This window comes from Entelurus aequoreus, linkage group LG16, assembly GCF_033978785.1.
Source record: "Entelurus aequoreus isolate RoL-2023_Sb linkage group LG16, RoL_Eaeq_v1.1, whole genome shotgun sequence".
In the NCBI taxonomy this organism is placed as follows: domain Eukaryota; kingdom Metazoa; phylum Chordata; class Actinopteri; order Syngnathiformes; family Syngnathidae; genus Entelurus; species Entelurus aequoreus.
Genome location: NC_084746.1, coordinates 18158197 through 18175326, shown reverse-complemented (window position 1 = coordinate 18175326; position 17130 = coordinate 18158197). Strand labels below are relative to the sequence as shown.

General features: G+C 40.2%; 1 protein-coding gene across 3 annotated transcripts in view; it reads left to right on the top strand.

Moving 5' to 3' along the window:
* The window catches only part of mtf2 (metal response element binding transcription factor 2), a 31785-nt gene extending 17997 nt beyond the window's left edge, over positions 1-13788 (top strand). For 2 of the 3 annotated variants that reach the window (XM_062022273.1, XM_062022272.1), the window contains exons 9-15: positions 2374-2497; positions 3979-4046; positions 4134-4295; positions 4379-4487; positions 11473-11531; positions 11966-12067; positions 12121-13788. In XM_062022273.1, the coding sequence (XP_061878257.1) occupies positions 2374-2497; positions 3979-4046; positions 4134-4295; positions 4379-4487; positions 11473-11531; positions 11966-12067; positions 12121-12520 (1024 nt within the window). In that variant the 3' untranslated portion in view covers positions 12521-13788. The remainder of the gene's footprint in view (positions 1-2373; positions 2498-3978; positions 4047-4133; positions 4296-4378; positions 4488-11472; positions 11532-11965; positions 12068-12120) is intronic. The other variant, XM_062022274.1, reaches the window with a different exon arrangement.
* Positions 13789-17130: the final 3342 nt, after the last annotated feature.

The window sequence follows — 17130 nt, the reverse complement described above, 5'->3', positions numbered from 1 at the left end:
CTGTAACGAGCTAAACTGTTTTCAGATGTGTGAACATGATTGCACAAGGGTTTTCTAATCATCAATTAGCCTTCTGAGCCAATGAGCAAACACATTGTACCATTAGAACACTGGAGTGATAGTTGCTGGAAATGGGCCTCTATAAACCTATGTAGATATTGCACCAAAAACCAGACATTTGCAGCTAAAATAGTCATTTACCACATTAGCAATGTATAGAGTGTATTTCTTTAAAGTTAAGACTAGTTTAAAGTTATCTTCATTGAAAAGTACAGTGCTTTTCCTTCAAAAATACGGACATTTCAAAGTGACATCAAACTTTTGAACGGTAGTGTATATATATCAATATGATATTAATACATATGCATATATTAATAAATATGCAAATACACATGTGATATACAAATAAATAATTTGTATAAATAAACGTGTATTTGTAAAAATATTTTTGAGATTTGAAAATATATACAAAAAATTTGTGAATATAAAAATGTGACGTACAAATAAATCAAGAATTTGTATAAATAAACGTGTATTTGTAAATGTATTTTTGAGATTTGAATGTAAATATGCATGATTTTGTAAGTGTATTTGTATTGAATTTGCATATGTGGATCGCTTTTTTGCTTTTGTGTCTGAGACATTTCTACCACAAACCAGATGCACAAATAAATGTGACCGAGTTTGAATGTGGATTTACACACTCCCCTGAACAACCAGCAGAGGGCACTGCAGCCAGAGCGGTCTGGGTCACAGACATGGTCAGATACTGGTGAGCCAATCAGAGGCACACTAGGGAGGGTCATATAGTGGATTAAATGGATGGATAAGTAATGACTAGTATTGATAACTGTTTCAGGTGTGTTGTAATAGTGCCATGGTTGTATCTACTAGATAGTTTAGTCAGTCACTCAGCTTTTACAGGTGTTGATGTGACGATGATGTCTGGCAACGTTAGCCAGCTAGCAGCTAACGAAGTAGAGCTAAGGCCAAGGCTATTAAGGCCTACTTCACTAGTAGTAGTAGTACTGAAATTAGGGGTGTGGGAAAAAATCGATTCGAATTCGAATCGCGATTCTCCCGCTGTGCGATTCAGAATCGATTCTCATTTTTAAAAAATCTATTATTATTATTATTTTTATTTTTTAAATTAATCAATCCAACAAAACAATACACAGCAATACCATAACAATGCAATCCAATTCCAAAACCAAACCTGACCCAGCAACACTCAGAACTGCAATAAACAGAGCAATTGAGAGGAGACACAAACACGACACAGAACAATCCAAAAGTAGTGAAACAAAAATGAATATTATCAACAACAGTATCAATATTAGTTACAATTTCAACATAGCAGTGATTAAAAATCCCTCATTGACATTATCATTAGATATTTATAAAAAAAGAACAATAGTGTCACTGTGGCCTACACTTGCATCGCATCTCATAAGCTTGACAACACACTGTGTCCAATATTTTCACAAAGATAAAATAAGTCATATTTTGGTTAATTTAATAGTTAAAACAAATTTACATTATTGCAATCAGTTGATAAAACATTGTCCTTTACAATTATAAAAGCTTTTTACAAAAATCTACTACTCTGCTTGCATGTCAGCAGACTGGGGTAGATCCTGCTGAAATCCTATGTATTGAATGAATAGAGAATTGTTTAGAATCGGGAAAATATCGTTTTTTAATCGAATCGTGACCCCAAGAATCGATATTGAATCGAATCGTGGGACACCCAAAGATTCGCAGCCCTAACTGAAATGCTGTATCTGTATATTACTGGAAGATCTTTTTTTTCTCCTAATTCCACTTTTACTTCGTTAGATATTTTGGATGTTGCCAGACGTTGTGGTCACATCAACACCTGTAAAAGCTGAGTGACTGACTAAACTATCTAGTAGATACAACCATGGCACTACTACAACACACCAGAAACAGTTATCAATACTAGTTATTACTTACCCATCCAATTAATCCACTATATGACCCTCCCTAGTGTGCCTCTGATTGGCTCGCCAGTGTCTGACCATGTCTGTGACCCAGACCGCTCTGGCTGCAGTGCCCTCTGCTGGTTGTTCAGGGGAGCGTGTAACTCCACATTCAAACTCGGTCACATTTATTTGTGCATATAAGTTGATGTGAGACAATTCTACTTCCATATCTGCAGGGCTGGAGTAGAACAGAATAGCCATTCATTCCTTGTCCATGCATTATCTAGTAACTAACTATCTGGTTTCACTGATTACTCACTTAAACCAAACATTACAGATAAATTACATTACACCCGTCTATCTCTGTATTTTTTATTATGGTCAAACAAATATAACAATGCCACAAAAGTAATGTAGAGCATTGCAGGGAGGATGTGACACACCTGAGCCTGTACAACCTGACTATGATCCACAAGAAGAAGTACTTTGACTCTGAGATGGACCTGATGGCTTACATCAACAACAACTGGGAGCTTCTGCAGCTTGGGGAGGTAATTGCTGATCAAAAATGATGACTATATGTGTATAAAGCAAGCCTATACATTTTATTATAATTATACATCCGTGTTTTGGATTTTTCCCATCTCTTGTAATGGATGGGTGTAATTTTAATAATTTTTAATTTTTATGTTGGACGTTTTTTATATTACATACAAAGTTCAATGAGCAGGTTGTGTTAAATGTGACCAAGTTTGTTGATTTTTTTTTTCCTGCACCTTCACCAGGGAAGGTTGTTAGGATTGGGTCATATAAGTACATGCTGTGATGTGTGCCCTAGCGAGTGCAGTTAATGGTAGAGTAATTTTCATTGGCCAACAGATGGTGACAACTTGTTAGCTAATAGACCACCAGCTATTTGTAAGTGATTTGAATACATCGCTCCGGCCGACCATATTACTTATTGAACTCGTGCTGTCAGAAGACGTCGTCTCGGCGGGCCGTAGTTTGGATACCGCTGCACTAAAGTAAAGAATAATAAAGTGTGATTTATTTTTCTTTAAATCAATCTCTCGTATTATTTTTTGTTATTATTGGCACTGTTCGATGTCACATGTGGAATTGGAATTGTTGTATCACAGCAAGGGATTGGAATTGACAAGAGTTTTACGATTCCGATTCCACTTTCAATCCTGCTTAACGGTTTACTTTTTTATCGATTCTCTTTTGAATAAAAAGATAGCAAACAAGTTGATTAGCATCAACTTTGTGTAGTTTTAATTTAATTATTGTAGTAATAAACAAAATACAACATAAAATATTCTGTGACATAAAAATGTAAAGTAACATTTAAAACATTTTTCCAATAAAAAGTTGTTTTTTAATGTATATATGCTGAGCGCTCAGAAGTACAACTAGGTCACAGAAAACACAAGCAAGTCAAGTAGACTGTGCAATTTTACAATCAAACTAGTATGAAAATTAACCATACTTGTGCAGAAAATTAAGCATATCTGCTTGTTTAGGAAGCATATGCGATGTATTTGACTCATCGCGGTGTCTCCAGCTGTGCTTGGAGTGGAAGGAGGCCTGTAGATTGCCGGTCAGCCGCAGTCTGGTCATGTGATGCATGAGAAACATTCATTTCAACATGATTTTAACATGATAGGCGTGTTGTTATCTTAGTTACATGCAGTATTAACAGCAGACGACTTGCTGCTGATTCACTTCCGTCTCGGAAGGGTCCAAAACGTGTCATTTATTCAGCGTTATCGCGTGATGTGTCTGCTCATGTTTCTGATAGTATTTTGTCAATTTGATGAAAAGTAGTGCAAGTTGCCCTGTTGTCTTACGTCTGTGCTGTTGATCGGCGCCGGGCGCGATGACGTCATGCGTGCCCACAGGCATCGATAAGGAAATTTTTAACAAAACTGCAAATGATTGCCAGGAAGTGAAACCCTTGTAGCCGGCTCTTAACAAATACGCACAGGCACGTATGCATGAACCTGTTTAAAACTTGACTGTCTTTCAACAGCTTTCCCGCACGCCAAGATCAATGCGCTATGCTTGTGTACAAGAGGCATTAAACAGCAACACAGCCAAGTAGGTTGTTACAATCTGTTCAAAACATCTTTTACAATATTGACAAAGGCCTGGATGTTGATCTGTGCCCTTCTGTGCACCTGTCAGGTTCATGTCGGGAAAGGAGGTGAAGAAGAAGAAGCACTTGTATGGGCTGAGGGTTCGATTCCCTCCCGCTCCCCCGAGTGCTGAACAAGCAGGCAGCAGACTGCTGAAGCTTTCCCACCGGGAGATGCCGGTCCATTCCAACAAAGCCCCATCTGCTTTGACGTAAGCTACAATATGATTTTGGAAGACTCCATTGCAGCTCCTGGCGTCATGCTGTCAAGTCAGATTTGAAATGTTTCCTGCAGTGCTTTAACCAACGGTGCGCAGAAGTCCAAAAAGAAGTCGAAGAAGCAAGCGACTCGGTCTCTGGAGAGGCAGGCCAAACGCAGACGCTCCTGTGAACTCTTGTCCCGGGTTAGTACTGTACATTTGCATTAGGGGTGTAATGATTGGCTTTAAAGGCCTACTGAAATGAATTTTTTTTAATTTAAACGGGGATAGCAGATCCATTCTATGTGTCATACTTGATCATTTCGCGATATTGCCATATTTTTGCTGAAAGGATTTAGTAGAGAACGACGACGATAAAGTTCGCAACTTTTGGTCGCTGATTAAAAAAAGCCTTGCCTATACTGGAAGTAGCGTGACGTCACAGGAGGAAGGACTCCTCACATTTTCACATTGTTTACAATGCAGCGAGAGAGATTCGGACCGAGAAAGCGACGATTACCTAATTAATTTGAGCGAGGATGAAAGATTTGTGGATGAGGAAAGTGAGAGTGAAGGACTAGAGAGGCAGTGCAGGACGTATCTTTTTTCGCTCTGACCGTAACTTAGGTACAAGGGGTTCATTGGATTCCACACTTTCTCCTTTTTCTATTGTGGATCACGGATTTGTATTTTAAACCACCTCGGATACTATATCCTCTTGAAAATGAGAGTCAAGAACGCGAAATGGACATTCACAGTGACTTTTATCTCCACGACAATACATCGGCGAAGCTCTTTAGCTACTGAGCTAACGTGATAGCATCGGGCTCAAATGCAGATAGGGGTTTATTTATTTTGTTTCTGACTGGAAGGATAGACAGAAGATCAACAATACTATTAAACCATGGACATGTAAATACACGGTTAATAATTTCCAGCTTGGCGAAGCTTAACAATGCTGTTGCTAACGACGCCATTGAAGCTAACTTAGCTAGGGGACGGCGGCGGCAGCGGGCGTTGTAGCTTTCAACGGCACCCCGGCCGCCATCAGAGTCGGCAAGAAACATATATTTCCCCAAAGTTACGTACGTGACATGTACATAGCGACACGCACGTACGGGCAACTGATCAAATGTTTGGAAGCCAAAGCTGTACTCACGGTAGCGTGTCTGATATCCATCTCAAAGTCCTCCTGGTTGTGTTGCTGTAGTCTGCCGCTAATACACCGATCCCACCTACAGCTTTCTTCTTTGCAGTCTCCATTGTTCATTAAACAAATTGCAAAAGATTCACCAACACAGATGTCCAGAATACTGTGGAATTTTGGGATGAAAACAGAGCTTATTTGTATTGGATTCAATGGGTCCGAATACATCCGTATCAACCATTGACGTCACGCGCATACGTCATCAAATCTAGACGTTTTCAACCGGAAGTGTGGCGGGAAATCTAAAATTGCACTTTATAAATTAACCCGGCCGTATTGGCATGTGTTGCAATGTTAAGATTTCATCATTGATATATAAACTATCAGACTGCGTGGTCGGTAGTAGTGGGTTTCAGTAGGCCTTTAACAACGATTCCATTCAATATTTGTGGTTGACAATTTCATTCAGGGACAATATTACTTTTTTGAAACGACTAAGTGAGTTTAAATGGATTTAGTATCTTTTTAGCAAAAAAATAAGCAGTGTGACTGTGAAATAAATAGTGGACACTGCAGTTGAAGTTTCCTATATTCCTGTTATTTCTTGTGAGGAATGATGTATAAATGAATTATGATACAAACAAGCAAGTAAGCAACAATGAATTGCCAATGCATTCACATTTTATTTCAATACAGTGCAACCAACACTTAAGGCTAAATTAACCAGAGGAAACCTTTTCTGCTCACATTTACATCATTCAAGAAATGTTCAATAATAGCATAGTAACCAACATTTTACAGAAGATCTACCTATTTTGTTTACAACATGAAATAATACAATATTATCAAAACTAAAGTGCAACCAACAGTTCAGTTAGAATTAACAGTATATTTACCTGCTATTGTTGCTGTTTTACTACAAACCCCGTTTCCATATCAGTTGGGAAATTGTGTTAGATGTAAATATCAACGGAATACAATGATTTGCAAATCCTTTTCAATCCATATTCAATTGAATGCACTACAAAGACAAGATATTTGATGTTCAAACTCTAAACTTTTTTTTTTTTTTTGCAAATAATAATTAACTTAGAATTTCATGGCTGCAACACGTGCCAAAGTAGTTGGGAAAGGGCATGTTCACCACTGTGTTATATGGCCTTTCCTTTTAACAACACTCAGTAAACGTTTGGGAACAGAGGAGACACGTTTTTTTAAGCTTCTCAGGTGGATTTCTTTCCCATTCTTGCTTGATGTACAGCTTAAGTTGTTCAACAGTCCGGGGGTCTCTGTTGTGGTATTTTAGGCTTCATAATGCGCCACACATTTTCAATGGGAGACAGGTCTGGACTACAGGCAGGCCAGTCTAGTACCCGCACTCTTTTACTACAAAGCCACGTTGATGTAACACGTGGCTTGGCATTGTCTTGCTGAAATAAGCAGGGACGTCCATGGTAACGTTGCTTGGATGGCAACATATGTTTCTCCAAAACCTTTATGTACCTTTCAGCATTGATGGCGCCTTTACAGATGTGTAAGTTACCCATGTCTTGGGCACTAATACACCCCCATACCATCACAGATGCTGGCTTTTCAACTTTGCGCCTATAACAATCCGGATGGTTCTTTTCCTCTTTGGTCCGGAGGACACGACGTCCACAGTTTCCAAAAACAATTTGAAATGTGGACTCGTCCGACCACAGAACACTTTTGCACTTTGTATCAGTCCATCTTAGATGAGCGCAGGCCCAGCGAAGCCGACGGCGTTTCTGGGTGTTGTTGATAAACGGTTTTCGCCTTTCATAGGAGAGTTTTAACTTGCACTTACAGATGTAGCGACCAACTGTAGTTACTGACAGTGGGTTTCTGAAGTGTTCCTGAGCCCATGTGGTGATATGCTTTACACACTGATGTCGCTTGTTGATGCAGTACAGCCTGAGGGATCCAAGGTCACGGGCTTAGCTGCTTACATGCAGTGATTTCTCCAGATTCTCTGAACCTTTTGATGATATTACGGACCGTAGATCAGACCTGGGCATTCTGCGGCCCGCGGGCCACATCCGGCCCTTTGTGCGTCCCTGTCCGGCCCGCGTGAGGCCAATCATAAATTACAAAATAAATTTTAAAAAGTATCTATGTCGAGTGTGCAATACAACAGTGCTGCTTTTGTTTTGAAAAGCGTTATTTGTATTACTTCCGTGTGGACGTATGCTCGTGCGCGATTGTGAGTGAATGTGAACAGCTGCAATCACAAATTACAAAATAAAGTTGAAAAAACATCTATGTCGTGCGCGCAATACAACTGTGCTGCTTTTATTTTGAAAAGTGTTATTTATGGGCGTAAGTCCGTGTGTAACCTGTGAGTGAAGGTGCAAAGCAACAAGTGATGCACGGTTTACACCCGAGACGCTAAAAAGAGAAAAGTTGATGACGAATGGCGTGTTTTCAACAAGACATGGACTGTCAATCAACGTTCCCTCTAAGGTGCGCTTTGCGCAATTGCGCACTGCTCAAGCATCCTCTGCGCACAGCAAATATTTGCCGCGCACCAAATCAAATCCCATCTGAATTCTAAACAAAATAAACACATTTATTCTGTGTAATTTTGCAATGCAACTTTGAGTGATAGTGACAACAAGCGGCCCTAACGGTGTTCGTCAACACCGTTCAATTGAACACCGTTCAATTATTGTAACGTCTATCGAGATGCTTCGAGGCCAGGAATTATATCGATCACTTTGAGCAAAACTGTTTATATTCGGCCATAACCACACCAAAAACATGAGTAAAACACTACTATCTCGAAAAACTAGTCATTTTCTGCCGTACAAACCAGGCCAAAACCAACTTGTCATCTGTCACCAACACGCATACCACTAAACCACTGGTGCGTTTATGGCCACACAAAAAGTCGGACAACTCAAACACCACACAAAGTTACACTATGACTCCTCAGTCATACGTGTGCTTATTTTACTGTCAGTTATTATTAATGTTAATTTATTGATATTAATCATGGAATGCTGTTACTAGAGAAAGTTACAGGAGTGCACACTTCATCCTATGCTTACGTTTCATTGTGCAACATGAGGATGTTTAAGGGGAACTAAATGTGATCTCTGAAAGGGGTACAAATGATTTCCAAAGCAGTGCTTTTGGTATAAAGTTAAGTTAGGTTAAATGAAAGTATTATTATTATTATTATTATTATTATTTATCTTACGGTATATATCAAAAATAATATTGAGCAAAATTTAATTGAAATATTGTCGATGTGGCCCTCCAGCAGTGCTCGGGTTGCTCATGCGGCCCCCGGTAAAAATTAATTGCCCAACCCTGCCGTAGATGGTGAAATCCCTAAATTCCTTGCAATAGCTGGTTGAGAAAGGTTTTTCTTAAACTGTTCAACAATTTGCTCACGCATTTGTTGACAAAGTGGTGACCCTCGCCCCATACTTGTTTGTGAATGACTAAGCAATTCATGGAATCTACTTTTATACCCAATCATGGCACACACCTGTTCCCAATTTGCCTGTTCACCTGTGGGATGTTCCAAATAAGTGTTTGATGAGCATTCTTCAACTTTATCAGTATTTATTGCCACCTTTCCCAACTTCTTTGTCACGTGTTGCTGGCATCAAATTCTAAAGTTAATGATTATTTGCAAAAAAAATTTTTTTTATCAGTTTGAACATCAAATATGTTGTCTTTGTAGTATATTCAACTGAATATGGGTTGAAAATGATTTGCAAATCTTTGTATTCCGTTTATATTTACATCTAACACAATTTCCCAACTCATATGGAAACGGGGTTCGTACATAGAAATAATACAAATACAATATTAATGTAAAAAATTAAGTGCAACCAAATATCTTCAGGTTAAATGAGCAGTGATTTGACCTGCTACTGCTCACGTCCAATGTGTAGGTCGTTTAAAGCACTCTTGAAAGACAAAACTAAAGTTTGAAGCGAGCGTGCTGACTCATCTCGCATCACATTCGACCTCCTATGACGCCAACACTCCGACATGAGGAGTGAACAAATATTCAAACTGTTACACTACATTTGAAAAAACAGCAGTGGAGTAATATTCAACAAAAGAGCAAGTGTAACCAACTCCAACTTTGTGCTGCTTCTCCATGAACGCTGCTTTGCCTGGGCGGACGGCATGTGACCAATGGCGCCACAGGTGCTTTGAGAGATTTGTTATAGTGCCGTTGTATTTCAATCAATCAATCAATCAATTAATCAATGTTTACTTACTGTATATAGCCCTAAATCACGAGTGTCTCAAAGGGCTGCACAAGCCACAACGACATCCTCGGCTCAGGGGCCGTATTTATCAAGCGTCTTAGAGTGCCATTTTACACTTAAGTCCTGAGAATTTGCGAAATATAGTCCTACTCTCAAACTTAAGAATAAAAGCTATTTATCAACTTTCTTAAATCTAAGAATCACTCCTAATCTCCACGATATTTAAGAGACCTTCAGAGGTGTCCTAAGTGGTTAGGAGTTGCCAGCAAGGGATGGCACTGAGGCGAGAGAGACGTGCGGGAACGTTCAGGGAGCGGAAGGATGTCCTGGCTTTGTTTGATGACGAGCAGCTGATCAAACGGTATCGTTTAGACAGAGCGGGTATTATTTTTATATACTGTGTGTATATATATATATATATATATATATATATATATATATATATATATATATGTGTATATATATATATATATATATATTATTATATATATAGAGCCACCCACACCAGTTTCAAATTAATTGCCTAATTAATCAATTGGAAAGAAAAGGAAACATTTATTTTTGATTCATTGCCAATATTGTTTGTTTGTTTTGTATTATTTTGTAGTTTATTGTCAAAATATACACTCCCATTGTCCACTTAAATATTTCTAAGATATTTCTTTATTCTTAAACAAGGGATTCCCTTCCGTGATTGGTCATTTCTATGGACACAGAAATGACGTCACCTAAAATTCCGTTTACGGCACATAGTAATGTCGTAATTCAGCTCTGAGTGTGACACTTAAGATTCAGTCCTACACTTCGCTGAAAGTGTGAGTAAGGCGCTTGATAACTAACTTTTAAGTGCAGCTTTCAGCGAAGAATTTCTTTACTCATAAGTCAACTCTTAGCAGACTTCTAAAGAGTAATTCCTGATAAATACGGCCCCAGATCCCACATCAGGGCAAGAAAAAACTCAACCCAATGGGATAACAATGAGAAACCTTGTAGGGGACCGCAGATGTGGGGACCCCCCCTGGGCGACCGGTGCAATGGACGGCGAGTGGATCTAGTTAATAGTGTGAGAGTCCTGTCCATAGTGGGGCCAGCAGGGGATCATCTTGAGTGGGGACAAGTCCGCAGCGCAGAGACGTCCCCAACTGATGCACAGATGAGTGGTCCACCCCGGGTCCCGACTTTGAACAGATAGCGCGTCATCTGTGGTCACCTAATAACCTCTCCACGCAGCAGAGGGGGGCAGAGCAGAAAAAAGACGGCAGATCAACTGGTCTAAAATGGGGGTCTATTTAAAGGCTAGAGTATACAAATTAGTTTTAAGACGGGACTTAAATGCTTCTACTGAGGTAGCATCTCTGTTACCGGGAGGGCATTCCAGAGTACTGGAGCCCAAATAGAAAACGCTCTATAGCCCGCAGACTGTTTTTGGGCTCTGGGAATCCCTAATAAGCTGGAGTTCTTAGAATGCAGATTTCTTGCCGGAACTTATGGTACAATACAATCAGCAAGATGGGATGGAGCTAGACCGTTTTATACGTAAGTAGTAAAACCTTAAAGTCGCATCTTAAGTGCACAGGAAGCCAGTGCAGATGAGCCAGTATAGGCATAAAATCATCAAAATATCAATCGAATATAAATCAATCTATAGATATATGGATCGTTCTTAACACTTTTAAATTCTATGTATGTTCTACTGGGCGGGAGTCATACCTTTAGGCGCATGTTCGATTGTACTGGCTTCAGTGCCTCTGTTGACGCGTGGAAATGTACTTTGTCCATTTGACAGGAGCTGAAAAAGCCCCTCCCACTAGAATCCCACTCATTGGCTTGCTTTACTTCTATCAAGTAAGTATAAAACTCTGATGGTCGCCTTTTAAATCTCTTGTGTGAAACATCTGCACATTGATGAGTTCTCCTGTCACACTTTTGCTGTGTTTCTGTTGACCTTTTTTGTTAAATAATGATAAATGGGTTGTACTTGTATAGCGCTTTTCTACCTTCAAGGTACTCAAAGCGCTTTGACAGTATTTCCACATTTACCCATTCACACACACATTCACACACTGATGGCGGGAGCTGCCATGCAATGCGCTAACCAGCAGCCATCAGAGGCAAAGGGTGAAGTGTCTTGCCCAAGGACACAACGGACGTGACTAGGAAGGTAGAAGGTGGGAATTGAACCCCAGTAACCAGCAACACTCCGATTGCTGGCACAGCCACTCTACCAACTTCGCCACGCCGCCCCGTTGCTCATCTTCTCTTTGCGCCCAACACAACAGGAGTGACAGATCTTTACCGTCATCTCAAGCCTCAGATGTGGAGTCTATCGGAGCCCTGAGCACCACAGAAACTACCTCAACGAGCCTTTCCAGGCAGTCCAGGTATGGCGCCCATACAGTCCCTCCCTATTAATGAAATACTAAATTAACATTAGAACTTCTATCAAACACCCATCCAGCCTATGTAGCTCAAGCAAGACCCGGTCGACAACCTCCACCTTGCCCATTTCCCCTCCACCTATCAAAAGAAAACGCGGGCGGCCACGACGGGCCTTGCAGCCCCCCAACGCAGCCATGCTCTCCCCCAGCCCAGTAGAACCAAACCCTTCGTCTACGGAGATGCCGAGCCCGCTCCCAGGGCTGCACTCCACGGACATAGTTCACGGCATGGACCCCAACAGTCAGCTGTCCCACCTCAAGAGCTCCATCAGCTCCTACTTCGGAACGGCAGGACGGCTGGCTTGCGGGGAGAAGTACAAAGTCCTGGCTCGACGGGTCACCCTGGACGGCAAGGTGCAGTACCTGGTGGAGTGGGAGGGCGTCACTGCCTCCTAGAGGTCCCCTGCGGGTTGTAATCAGAGCGTTAATGAACATGTATCTGTTTAGTTTAGATCCGAGTGCTATTAAGCTTTCTGCAAAGCCTACTGGTTCAGTGCAGTCCACTGTGAATATATTAACACAACTGAACTCATCTTTTTCTCAGTTCTTTCAAGTTTATTGCTAAAAACAAGGCTTTGGCTTTCAACTATTTGTATGTATTTGCGCTTTTGCCATTCTTTTATGTTGCTTTGAGTGTTCACAACAAACCCTGAATTATGCATAAATTGTTCGATGCACTGCACTTGTAGGCTTTCAGTGAACCTTTTATGGTGAATTATTTTAAACCCAGTGATACTCTTGTCAATTGCAAAGCAGCCGAGTATAAACGGGCGCGTGTTTAGGTTGAGGAAGGGAGGGATGTTGTTTTGCCATGGAGGTCACACCGTGAACCTTTGTGTCCACGTGGGTATTTTGTGTACAGTATTTGTTATAACATCCCTCCTTCACATAAAGTTCCCAGCTGTGAGTACTTCTTACTGTATTTGGCATATGTATTAAGTTCAGTTTTGGAAAGTACACTTATGTGTGTGCTTTTCAAGAGGCACTTAAACATGCTGCTGCAAACTTGTATTGTTTTATATAGAACTATATACATTTATTTTTACAATTTCCACTTTTTCTCTATGTATGTCTGCAATTCAGCTCGGCAGACGTCTTTTTTCTAATCTCACAGTAACCGGATAATATTAAATGCTCAAATTATAGCAGCATTCCTTATCGTTGATTAAAAGTTACTTTGTGCTGGTCCTAGCATCAAAATGTGTAAAAAAAAAAAAAAAAAGCTTCTGTTTTTAGCTTTGATAAGGAAACACACTATAAAGCAATGCGATTACACTCTTTATTGACCTTTTGAGTTTTTATGTTTTGTACTTAAATAAAAAAAAAATGCATCAGATTAATTTGTCACATAAATTTCCACTCTGCGGCTAACAGGCTTGTTTGAGTTAATCCTGTCTTTGTTAAAATTGGACTGTGTAATTGAAATGTGTTATTGTGATGATTTGGACTCTGGTGTTTAAATCTTTTCAACAAGCAGCCTTTTTGGGGGACACAAGTCCTTTTTAATTTGAAATGTATTGTTTGTGTCTGGCTAATAAGGGCCACTGCAGCCAAAGAACGGTGATTAACCTGCTTGGCGACGATTAGTATTAGTCCACTTAATGTATCATGACACATGTTAAAGTGTTAATCCTGAAAACATTAAAGCACCATTTGTGATACGACCTGAGTGCTGCTTCTTTGTTGCTTTCTTTCAGGAATCTCAGTGGGTCTCAAACTTTTTCCAGTCAAGTACCCCTTAGTGCCTTGGGCACTAATACACCCCCATACCATCACAGATGCTGGCTTTTGAACTTTGCGCCTATAACAATCCGGAAAGTTATTTTCCTCCTTGGTCCAAAAACATTTTTAAATGTGGACTCGTCAGACCCCGGAACACTTTTCCACTTTGCATCAGTCCATCTTAGATGAGCTCAGGCCCAGCAAAGCCGGCAGGATTTCTGGGTGTTGTTGATAAATGGCTTTCGCTTTGCATAGTAATTTTAACCTGCACTTACAGATGTAGCAACCAACTGTAGTTACTGACAGTAGGTTTCTGAAGTGTTCCTGAGCCCATGTGGTGATATCCTTTACACACTGATGTCGCTTTTTGATGCAGTTCTGCCTGAGGAATTGAAGGTCTGTAATATCGCTTACGTGCAGTGATTTCTCCAGATTCTCTGAACCTTTTGATGATATTAAGTAGATGGTGAAATTCCTAAATTCCTTGCAGTAGCTCATTGAAAAATGTTCTTAAACTGGACAATTTGCGCATGCATTTGTTCACAAAGTGGTGACCCTCGCCCCATCCTTGTTTGTGAATGACTGAGCATTTCATGGAAGCTGCTTTTATACCCAATCATGGCACCCACCTGTTCCCAATTTGCCTGTTCACCTGTGGGATGTTCCAAATAAGTGTTTGATGAGCATTCCTCAACTTTCTTAGTCTTTTTTGCCACTTGTGTTAGCTTTTTTGAAACATGTTGCAGGCATCAAAATTCCAAATGAGCTAATATTCGCAAAAAATAACATTTACCAGTTCGAACATTAAGTATCTTGTCTTTGCAGTCTATTCAATTATATATAGGTTGAAAAGGATTTGCAAATCTTTGTCTTTTGTTTTTATTTACCATTTACACAACGTGCCAACTTCACTGGTTTTGGGGTTTGTACCATTTGACACACCACTATACGTATACGTCAAAATGTCTCCTATTAATGGAGGCCCTTAGGGATATTTCTGTTCACTTATGTCTAAAAGCGCCAAATTTGGCACAGGTGTAGCTCAGGGCATACTTAAATGATTTAGCTAGGGCGCCCGCACCGGTGACCTTTGGGGTCACCACAGCGGCCAATCAAATATGGCCGCCACTTGTAATCGCTTTTGTCTCTAACATTTGAAACAGATGAGCTACAAATGTAAACTTGGTGTCTATTTCATGTGTTTTGACAATTAGAAATGTTTTGGAATGCTCATTTTTATTTTTGGGTGTGTCTAGACCCCTAATTTGCATATTTCCAAGTGGTGTTTTGCTATTCTGAAGACATTGGACGTAACTTGGGCATTGTTATGAGTAAAACCTGGTGCAACATGCATGATTCCTTTCTAATGTTTATATGAAATGTCGGGGTGGGGGTCGGCTGTGGTTGTGGCATTTTGAAGACATTGGTTTCGCTTATTGGGCAACTACTCTTTGGCTTTTTGCGGGGGAGGCCACGAGGAGGCTGTCTTCTTCTCTCCCTTTTTTATTTTTTAAATTTTTTATTTTTTTGGGGGGGGGTGGGGTTGTTGTTTTTGTTCCCCAAAGCTGCACCAAGTGTGCGCATCCAGGTTAGTGTGCTGGACCCTCATTGTTGGTGCATGGCTTTGAGGAGTCCTGGTCCTTGAAGGACAATGTCATACTCTTAAAGGTTCAGGAACAGATACCGTAAGACAGTCGGAAGGCAAGGTGCCATCAAATTTGTATCCTGGTTGTAAACAATACTTGTGTAAAACCAAGGCAGCCCTTGTCAACAAAAGTGCCTCATCTTGATCAATCTGGTTGGAGTCATGGCCTCTAGCTACACTGTCTGCCACTTTTTTGCTGGCTTGCAATGTACGTCTCCCTCCCTTTCTGGTGTTCACTCCAGTCAGGCAGAAAAGAGAGGAGATGTGTCTTGAATCTTGTTGCATGAGGTTCATTATAACAGACATGCCCACGTTCATTCATAAGGCAGTGTTTCCCACATATTCATTTATTTGTGGCGGCCCGCCACGAAAGAATTAAAAATTAAAAATAAAAAAAAAAATTTAAAAAATTGTTTTTAATTTTTTTTTTTTTATTTTATTTAAAAAAAATGTTTTTTTGTGTGTGTCCTGTCAAGCTTCTCAGGCAAATCATATAGTTTATGTAGATGCCCATATCGGCTGTTCAGATTTACTTTACAAAAGAGAAGTGTAGGATCAAGATTTTTGGAGCTCTTTGTTCAGTGGATCAGGGGCCGTACTTATCAAGCTTCTCAGAATTACTCCTAAGAAGTCTGCTAAGAGTTGACTTAAGAGTAAATAAATTCTTCGCTGAAAGCTGCACTTAAAAGTTAGTTATCAAGCGTCTTACTCACACTTTCAGCGAAGTGTAGGACTGAATCTTAAGTGTCACACTCAGAGCTGAATTACGACATTACTATGTGCCGTAAATGGAATTTTAGGTGACGTCATTTCTGTGTCCATAGAAATGACCAATCACGAAAGGGAATCCGTTGTCTAAGAATAAAGAAATATCTTGGAAATATTTAAGTGGACAATGGGAGTGTATATTTTGACAATAAACAACAAAATAATACAAAACAAACTAGTCCCCGCCGGCACTCACGCTACCGCTCCCTCTCTTCTGTCGCCCACACACTCACTGACGTCACTCACCTCACGGCCACACACATACGCTACTGTCATAACATTTTCTTTCCAATTCATTAATTAGGCAACTAATTTGAAACTGGTGTGGGTGGCTCTATATATACTAGCCCACTGCAGCCACATGCAGAAATCAACATGGAATCGAAAAGTATTAAATCTGTGACAAAAATAATACCCGCTCTGTCTAAACGATACCATTTGATCAGCTGCTCGTCATCAAACAAATCCAGAACATCGTTCCGCTCCCTGAATGTTCGCGCACGTCTCTCTCGCCTCAGTGCCATCCCCTGCTGGCAACTCCTAACCACTTAAGACACCTCTGAAGGTCTCTTAAATATCGTGGAGAGTAGGAGTGATTGTTAGACTTAAGAACGTTGATAAAAAGCTTTTATTCTTAAGTTTGAGAGTAGGACTAAATTTCGCAAATTCTCAGGACTTAAGTGTAAAATGGAAGCTTGATAAGTACGGCCCCAGATGTTTGATGAAGCTTTGTGTCTATCTACCACCACTACTGTTTTCTGTTTGTTACTGACTGTGGCAGGACACCTCTGCCTCTGTTTCACTTTATGTTGCTGGTAAATAATATGGTTGTAGTAGTAGGCTAAAGTTAAATTATTTAGTATGCACTAAT